This window comes from Schistocerca cancellata, chromosome 2 (assembly GCF_023864275.1).
Source record: "Schistocerca cancellata isolate TAMUIC-IGC-003103 chromosome 2, iqSchCanc2.1, whole genome shotgun sequence".
Lineage (NCBI taxonomy): Eukaryota > Metazoa > Arthropoda > Insecta > Orthoptera > Acrididae > Schistocerca > Schistocerca cancellata.
In genome coordinates this window covers 1,152,362,164-1,152,371,858 of record NC_064627.1, presented here as the reverse complement: position 1 = coordinate 1,152,371,858, position 9,695 = coordinate 1,152,362,164, and the positions used below count along the sequence as shown (strand labels likewise).

The following is a 9,695-nucleotide window of genomic DNA, read 5'->3' as shown; positions in this document are numbered from 1 at the left end:
AACCCTTAGATGATCTACCAACAGAAATAAAATGCTTGAAAGACGGCAGTGTTTACTTGGCAGTACATTCTGTACAGAAGATGAATACTTGTATATAAAAAAGTTGTCAGTTACCTATAAACAAACTGCATGTTTATGTAAATAGCACAACTTCTGTCTTGAGGATTATGTACAAATAGGTGTAATTAGTATAACTACAAATCAATAAAAGTACCACAACGATAATTTAAAAACTATTTATTGAATGTGACAACAATAAAGTTGAGAGTTTACATTATCATTGTCCAGGTGTTTCACTGAGATACACTCTAGCTGCAGTTTCACAACACTATTTTTTATTTTGTTTTCGATACGAATATCATGAGACAAGACGAGAACAAATGATTCGTTATACACTATACCTGCATCACAACATAGTTTAAATGCTGACTGTAACACTCGAAAAGGTATAACTCAATTCATATGTGATTGGTATCAGTTGATTGCGTCGTATCTCCTTCTCCAAAGCCTTTGCGAAGTATGGAACGAGTTCTGAGTCATCAAGTCATGTACTGGGAGTCATCTTAGTGTCTTAGTTTGAATAGCATCCAAAAACTACCGTTATGACAAAGTCCATTATTTGTTTTCAAAACTGTTCCACTTTACCCTTTTTGCATCCGAACCATAAAGTTTCCTGCACTCAAGTCAATAACTGGACGTACAATAGCGATTATCGCTTTTTCCATGTGAACAGGGACGATGTCGGTGTGGAGGCATCTCTTGGTGCTCTGAATTACCAGTTGAACAATACTGTGAGAACTCCTTCGTTCTGCTGAAAGTGATGTACGTGTTAGGATCTCTGTCGAATGCCAAGCCACGCACCACCCTTTATCGAGAGCGACACACTATTGCCTGGATCGAGTTTTAACGGAATTAGTGTCTTGGAAACAACTTCTATATTAAACTGGGACATGAGGTACAGCAGCACAGTCTTTGCCTCCATGATAGCGAATCTCTGGGCTGCAACAAGGAAACATTAACAACGTTATTCTCATATCACATACAAAGAAAGCAATATGATGGTAAATTTGTTCATACACCATAGATTTATGGTCTGTGGATTTCTTGCATTTTGAACTGCTAACGGTGAGAAACTACAATTTTTGTCGGTGTGAAGTTGAAGTATTTGTAAATATGAGTCACAAGAAAAAGCATAGGACTAGCCACTTCACGCTGAGCAGGACTCAATGTAAAGAGGCTAGTCCTATCCTGTTTGTTGTGACTTATGTTTACAACACAGTTTAACTTCACACCTACAAAGATCCATGCTGAAGCGAGTCTGAAACATTGGAACATAAATAAACCAGTACATGAAGCACGAATGATGACCAGAAATACACAAAACAGGAAAATGGTTCTGTTAGTGTATAACATTTTACGATACAGACTCAAATTTTCTCTGAATCTAATTACTGGTTTTTAGAAAAAGATAAGTAAATTTACTTCTGCGACGACACCAGCGTCAGTCCTTGGGTGAAGTGCACTTTAGTCGTTCAGACAGCTAAATGAATTTACGTTGCACTTTTTTTACCAACAGTTCAAAAACAGCCATGCACCAAATAAGATTGGCGGTGGCGTAACATTTCTGGTGTACAAAAGGTCATAATCAACTTTTTCTAGGAATAACTGCAAACAAACGTATCACCTTACGTACTCAAAGTAGGTACAATACAGAGTGGAGTAGTTGCGAATTAACGCGGCGCACAAGTGTGTTACAGGACGGATTTGAACTTCACTGATAAAGCTTCAGAAGTAGTTTAGAGCTGTTTTGCGACGTAGAACCGTAACACTTTACTTAATAAATTATTTCTTCTTACTGATCTGAATATGGCCAACTCTGGGCCTTGTAAAACAATATTTATAGTTCAAATTGCTCTGAGCACTATGGGACTCAACTTCGGAGGTCATCAGTCCCCTAGAACTTAGAACTACTTAAACCTAACTAACCTAAGGACATCACACACATCCATGCCCGAGGCAGGATTCGAACCTGCGACCGTAGCGGTCTCGTGGTTCCAGACTGTAGCGCCTAGGAACCACACGGCCACTCTGGCTGGCAATATTTATGTTTTAGTCTTTCGGTTGCTATTTATTTTCCTTTTTTCCAGTTTTTTTCATTCTTTCGCTGTCATGGCTGATTATTTGCATTTTTTTCTTCCTATTTTTTAAAATCCTGACTGTTTTTCATTATGCTCTTAATATTTCTCTGTTTTGAAACTCTTAACCCGGTAGAGACATTTCTTCTAACTTTGGTCTTTTCACGGTTATTGACCCACATTTTTTTTTTCTTTTTGTTACTGAAATAATTGTTTGCTTAATCAGTGTTATTCCGTTCCTTTTACGTAGACGAATTCGCGGAGAACTGTTTACTCTCCAACAAGATCGGTGGTGGTGGCTACTTTACTACCCCCATCTGTACTTCATAGACATCAACATCCTCTCTGATAATGAGTATAGTCTCCTCGGCCTTTACATAACGCATCTACAGTGATCTCTATACCACCTGAACGTTGAACTTCCACTGTCTGATCGTGCCAGCCATAGATGATTATATTTCGTTTCTTGCCGAACTACAACATGGCTGCTAGGAAATGTCACTAGAACACGAAAAGGAAATACTTTCAGATTCCGCTGTTATATCACAAATTGACATAAAGTTCAAAACAAGAAATCGGTCTGCAATTCTTTGTCACGCACAGGCCGATCGATATTTCTTGCCAAACTGCAACATGGCGGACGATGCAAAGCACATGAATTTGCATACTCGCTGCAGTTCTGTACTCAAGAGACCAGACTTCTACATCCAGGTTGTATAGAGATCTCTGTATTCGACCCATAGAATAGAAATATCTCTGGAGTGAGCATTCAGATGCGCATTCTATTATCAACATACTTTGCCACCATTGTCACGGGACGACGTAGATTTGTACGTAATGTATCCTATAAATTTCGAATAGCGTCATATCACTCGTATCAGTAGTACAAACAGATTATCTTCGTAGGTGCCATGGACTTGGTATAGGCGATTTGTAGCCACCATAGCAATATAAATTTGATGCCTGGAATAAGCTGTGCTCGTAGTTTTGAAGAGCAAAATGAACGGGAATCACGTCGCGGTATCGTCACATTAGTTCGCTTAGTCCAGTACCGAAAGACGTAAATATATTTATGAGCCAACATCTGTGATACAAAACGTCAAAGGAATTGAGGAACTAACAACTTCGAAGGTTATTAATGGTCTAAACAAAATTCATAACGTATGTTCTTGACAAGTTTTGTTCGGTAATGTGCTTAAAAGTGAAACAACATTCAAAAAGATCGACATTTAATTGCTAGAGGAAATATACACATACAAACACGTCCAGCAATAGCTATAAACGAAGAAATGGAGCCTGTTTACCTCATCCGTTATGTTTTTTCCTTACGTAACTAATAACGTCATAAACAACTACGTTTTCTCCTTCATTAGAGTTGACCTTTTCATTTAACATGTTAGGTAGTGGAAATTGCTTCGTTAACTTATGTTCTTATTTACATGCATGTAAAAACTGAATAATTTTTCGCTTTGAGACATCTGACATCGCTGGTGTAAGAACACTCAATATAAAAAATATCCAAGTCGTCACGGGACATTTGCAACTTTCCACGAATGCAGAACAATAAGAAAATAAATATTACGATATTACGACGACACAAAAACACAGCAGCGAAAATAGGTTAACTTGCGATGTTAGCACAAGACGACACCGTCACTTTCTTCGCGAGAAACTATGTGCCGTGATGTAACGGTCCCTTGACGAGCAATGTGAATGCGTCTATTTGAAATGCATTGTGGAATGTTTCCGCGTGACGAGACGTGACGCCCAATGAGAAATGGCCTTAAGAAAATAGCGTCGTCCCGAGAGATCACGTGACACTTCCAGCTTAATGCTGACAAGATGCTCTGAACGCAATGCTCATTCCAGAGATATTTCTACTCAACGATTCGACCGACCTTTACATACACAACGCTCCTGCAGCACGAATTACGACAGTCATTTTCCTTCGATGACGGAGGAAATCACGGAAAACTTGAGTTCTCATTTGAACTTCACACAAAAACCGAGGGAATTTCATCAATGATGTTGCACTACTCGCTTGCAAAATCTCGGTAGTGTCTCCTCATACTTTTTGTTTTCCATCGTGTGTTTAACGTGTCTTTAATGTAGTGATGCTGATCCTGCTTTTCTTTAAGAACTGACATAATTCAAAATAAAAAATAAAGTACAGCTTACCTATACAAACACGAGGTCCTGACCCGAATGGAGAGTATGTGAACGGTACGATGAGCTGCTTGTTCTCCGGAGTGAAGCGCTCAGGCCTGAAGCAATCAGGCTCTGCGAAGTATTTGGGATCGTTGTGGATTCCGTGAACGGGCACCCAGATCCCGTCTCCAGGTCGCAGTTCGACGCTCGGGCACGAATCCGTGGCTGGTAGGCGGTACGTGCGGACGCATTCTCGGTCCAAGAAAGGCGCAGGAGGGTACATGCGCAGAGTTTCTGGAATTTTCATTAAGAAAACCATTGGAAATTGCAGCTGTTCCACAAGCAGGTCTTTGCATTAATGTGAAGCAACGGTCCCACAGGATTTACACATAGTAAGTAATAATATACTAGCAATCAGATCAGTTTGTAATTCGTTGTGTTTTCCCTGTGTTGTATTTGACTTTACAAGTGTGCAGTGAAGTTACAGTGTCTTGCTGCCGTCTTTATTTTATTTCTTGGAAACTGCATAATCTACGTACTGTATAACCCGTTGCAGCAGTGGATCGTAACATTCTATAAAGTTGCTAAGGCTCTTGTTTTCCAAATACATCATTTTGTTACGAAAAATATTGCTTGACAGATATCCGAGAAGTGTTTAGAAAGACAAAGAGAAGCAGTACCACGTAGGGCTAAAAAGATGTAGAGACCGTCCACTACGTCAGCCATACCAAAATAAAACAAAAACGCAACAAAACATCATGTGACATTCCGGTGACGGATTACACTGCAATCATCATATGGCACGCGAAATATCATCTGATTACGAACATGACGTATGTCGCCGAGAAAGTGAGCCTACAAGAGACTACCGCCCGTTGCACACCGAGGAATGGTTCAAATAGCTCTCCCGGCGGGGTCAGGGATTTTCACCTGCCTCGAGATGACTGGGTGTTTGTGTTGTCCTCATCATTTCATCATCATCCAGGAAAGTGGCGAAATTGGACTGAGCAAAGACTGGGTAATTGTACGGGCGCTGATAACCACGCAGTTGAGCTCCCCACAAACCAAACATCATCATCATCATCATCATCAAATAGCTCTGAGCACTATGGGATTTAACATCTGAGGTCATCAGTCCCCTAGAACTTAGAACTTCTTAAACCTAACTAACCTAAGGACATCACACACATCCATGCCCGAGGCAGGATTCGAACCTGCGACCGTAGCGGTCGCGCGTTTTCAGACTGAAGCACCTAGAACCGCTCGGCCACATCGGCCGGCTACCGAGGAATCATTTGAACAAGTTCCTGATGTTACTTGATCGTCGCTAGAAGTAATTCTTGCTCTAGGATCTCGAACAATCGAATTTTGTAACAGTCTTACTCGGGCCTACACAGATCCACTTGACGTTTCGCATCAGGAATTAAGAAGTCAGAGTTCTTCACATTTAAGCGGCCTTGACTAGAAATACGTGTCGTTTAGCCAGATTCCTTCTTTTCACTCGGCAACGAACCAAATGTCATACTTCACGAATTATCTTCTCTGTTATACTTTGTGTTCTGTGATTGTAACTGGTTTAGATGTTGCTTTGCTACACTGAGGTGGCAGAGGTCATGCGATATCTCGTAAAATCGTGTCGAAGCTCCTTCTGTGCGGCGTTGCGCTGCAGCCCGGCGTGGTACGGACAAGTCGCTGGAAGTCCCTGCCGAAATATTGAGCCACGCTGCCTCTATAGCCGTCCACAATTGCGGAAGTATTGCCGGTGCAGGATTTTGTCCAAGAACTGACCTCCTTATTATGTTCCATGTATGTTCGATGTGGTTCATGTCGGGGTCTGGGTAGCCAGACCATTCGCTCGAATCGTCCAGAATGTTCTTCAAACCAACCGCCAACAATTGTGGAACGATGACATGGCGCATTGTCATCCATAAAAATTCCATCGTTGTCTAGGAATATAACGTCCATGGATGGCTGCAAATGGTCTCAACCGAACATCCAGAGGACCCAGTCGATGCCATGTAAACACAGCTCACATCGTAATGCGTCTAGGTCCAACTACCATTCCTCGTTCAAAGTCTATTAATTCCCATCATGCGTCCTTAATCACGTCGGAAACCTTTTCACACGAATCACCAGAGCACAAATGACAACTCCGCCATTGCACTGCCCTTTTTAATTTTGTGCACGCGATACGACCGCCATCTGTATATGTGCATATCGCTATCCCACGACTTTTGTCACTTCAATGTATAGCAGACGTTGAATTTATAAACTTGTTATTGGTCTATTGCTGAGGGATACTGTTATAAAGATATTTACGAGGTTCCTGAAGTCACTCATACTGCGGATACTGAACAGTTCTTTGAGACAATGTACGTCAACGCTGAGTAATCTTGTTAGTTTAGATTGGCTTTGGTCGATAGTAGCTGATACTGTCATAGTTTTGTGTAGACCATAAAAAAAAGTCATGTTTCTTGGTTTATCAAGTGTCGCAAGGGCTATGTTTATAACAGAAGCCTTACTTCAGAGCGCACAGATAGTCTTTGACTCTTCTACACTGCTTAGAATTATTGCTAAGGAACAGAGATATTGTTGGGCAGGAATAAACACAGGCAGTGAAAGACAGTACATTCGTAGTAGAGATGGGGTGGTAGGCTATATTTACAACGAAAAATGGCACAAATCTCATGCCACGGGAAAACAGGGTAACAGACATAAATATCGTTCATGTCTGACACAGACTCCCGACATAAAGGTATATATCGGACTCTCAGAAAGGAACAAGCCCTCCTGGGGCACTAACGAACATTAGGCACCCGTTGCTTCCAAACTGTTGAGGGGTTTCTGGAGGATACGGCCGCACACATCTCTCAAGGCGGTTATCAGTCCCTGCAAGGTTCTGGGAGGGGGTGTTAATCGAGAAACAGGTCTGTCAAGAGCACTGCAGACATGCACCGAGGAAATACGCAGGCCATTACGTACGTTCGGTATCTTCACATTCCAATGTGTCGGACACCTCAGCGGTCCTGTATGGGTGGATATTGTGGGCCATAAACACAAGAGTTGGGACCTACAGCAGCTCGAAGGAAACGGACGTGATCCAGAATAATCTCCCAGTAATACCGCTGTGGTGTAACGGCACCTCACGCAAAGATATGCAACGGTTTTCGCCCATCGTGCATAAAGCCTGGCCACACCATAACGCCTAAACTTCACACATCAAAAAAGGCTTTGCATCACCTCGGTTCCGAGACTACCGGAAACTGTACAGAAAATTGGAATAGTGATCAACATAAACATCATTTCTGCCCATTTTAATTGCTCATGAAAACCGCACATTGCGTGTTGTACTACCGTACAGCGAGACCTTCAGAGGTGGTGATCCAGATTGCTGTACACACCTACCTTTAATATCCAGTAGCACGTCCTCTTGTATTGATGTATGCCTGTATTCGTCGTGGCATACTACCCACAAGCTCATCAAGGCACTGTTGGTCCATATTGCCGCACTCGTCAACGGCGATGCGGCGTAGATCCCTCAGAGTGGCTGGTGTGTCGCGTCGTCCATATTAAAGCCCTTTCCAACCTATCCCAGGCATTATCGATAGGTTTCGTGTCTGGGGACATTCTCGCAACATTAGTCGAGCGATATCGTTATCCTGAATTAAGTCATTCACAATATGTGCACCATGGGGGCGTGAGTTGTCTTCCATAAAGACGAATGCCTCGCCAATATGCTGCCGATATGGTTGCACTATCGGTCGGAGGATGGCATTCACGTATCGTACAGCCGTTACGGCGCCTTCTATGACCACCAGCGGCGTACGCCGGCCCCACATAATGCCACCCCAAAACAGCAGGGAACCTCACCTTGCTGCACTCGCTGGACAGGGTGCCTACGGCGTTAAGCCTGACCGGGTTGCCTCCAAACACGTCTCCGATCTTTGTCTGTTTGAAGGCACATGCGACACTCATCGGTGAAGAGAACGTGATGCCATTCCTGAGCGGTTCATTCGGCATGTTGTTGGGACCATCTGAACCGCGCTGCATGGTGTTGTGGTTGCAAAGATGGACGTCGCCATGGACGTCGGGACTGAAGTTGCGCATCATGCAGCCTATTGCACACAGTTTGAGTCGTAACACTAGTCCTGTGGCTGCACGAAAAGCATTATTCAACATGGTGGCGTTGCTGTCAGGGTTCCTCCGGGCTATAATCCGTAGGTAGCGGTCATCCACTGCAGTAGTAGCGCTTGGCCGGCCTGAGCGAGGTATGTCATTTACAGTTCCTGTCTTTCTGTATCTTCTCCATGTCCGAACAACATCGCTTTAGTTCACTCCGAGACGCCTGGACACCTCTCTTGTTGAGAGCCCTTCCTAGCACAAAGTAACAATGCGGACGCGATCGAACCGCGGTATTGACCTCCAGCAATGACAATGCGACCCGGGTACCTCCTTCCTGGTGGGATCACTGGAACTGATCGGCTGTCGGACCCCCTCCATCTAATAGGCGCTGCTCATGCATGGTTGTTTACATCTTTGGGCGGATGCAGTGACGTCTCTGAACAGTCAAAGGGACTGTGTCTGTGATACAATATCCACAGTCAACGTCTATCTTCAGGAGTTCTGGGAACCGGGGCGGTGCAATACTTTTTTTGATGTGTGTATATCAGTGACGCCGATGAATATTCTGTGTTGTGTAAAGTGATCGTCCCTCTCTCTACACTGTCTGGTGGCCAGACTCACTTGCCACAGGTGAGGCGAGATTCGTCGCAGAACATCACTCTGGACCACTGTTGCTGACTCTAAGCCATATGCTCCCTAAACCGTCGAACTTTTTGCGACGACTGCACTGATGAAGTGGGCTCCTTTTACAGGCTTCCGAGCATGCAAACCAGTCTAATTTAATCGCCGTGAAATGGTTCTGGCAGAGATTCTTGCTCCCATTGAGCTCGTAAAGTATGTAGTGATATGCCTAGGAGTGTAGTGTCTATTCCTTTCCGCGACTAGAGCTACGTATCAATCCGCTTTTGATGTGGTGTTTCGTCTACGACCGCCGACATGCTTTCGCATAGCATTTCCACTTTCAGTGGCCTTTTTTATTGGCGAGATGACATTTTTGGACACACCCATTACTGAGGCCACGGTAGTGACACATTCACCAACTTCGAGCCGTCCAACTCCTCGTCCATGACCGTAAGCACTCAAATTATGTCTTGCTGTATCATTAATCGGTTCCACAATGATCTTCGTCAAACACGGTACTGCATGAATTGTCGAATGCATACAGAGTGTTCGTACACAGGCGTTGCTGTAGTTAACACGTGCCGCCCCCTGCATTTCCTTTTACTGTGGTTGGTCAGGTGTTCCGTACTAATTGTTGGTTGTTCCATGGCAATAAACAGTTGTTCCTTA

General features: G+C 43.5%; 1 protein-coding gene across 1 annotated transcript in view; it reads right to left on the bottom strand.

The window, feature by feature from the left end:
• Positions 1 to 221: 221 nt before the first annotated feature.
• Positions 222 to 9,695, bottom strand: part of LOC126163192 (cytochrome P450 9e2-like) — a 66,680-nt gene continuing 57,206 nt past the window's right edge. Inside the window, exons 7-8 of the mRNA XM_049920144.1 lie at positions 4,314 to 4,577; positions 222 to 999 (exon numbers count right to left, since the gene is read on the bottom strand). Coding sequence (XP_049776101.1) covers positions 830 to 999; positions 4,314 to 4,577 — 434 coding nt within the window. The 3' untranslated portion in view covers positions 222 to 829. The remainder of the gene's footprint in view (positions 1,000 to 4,313; positions 4,578 to 9,695) is intronic.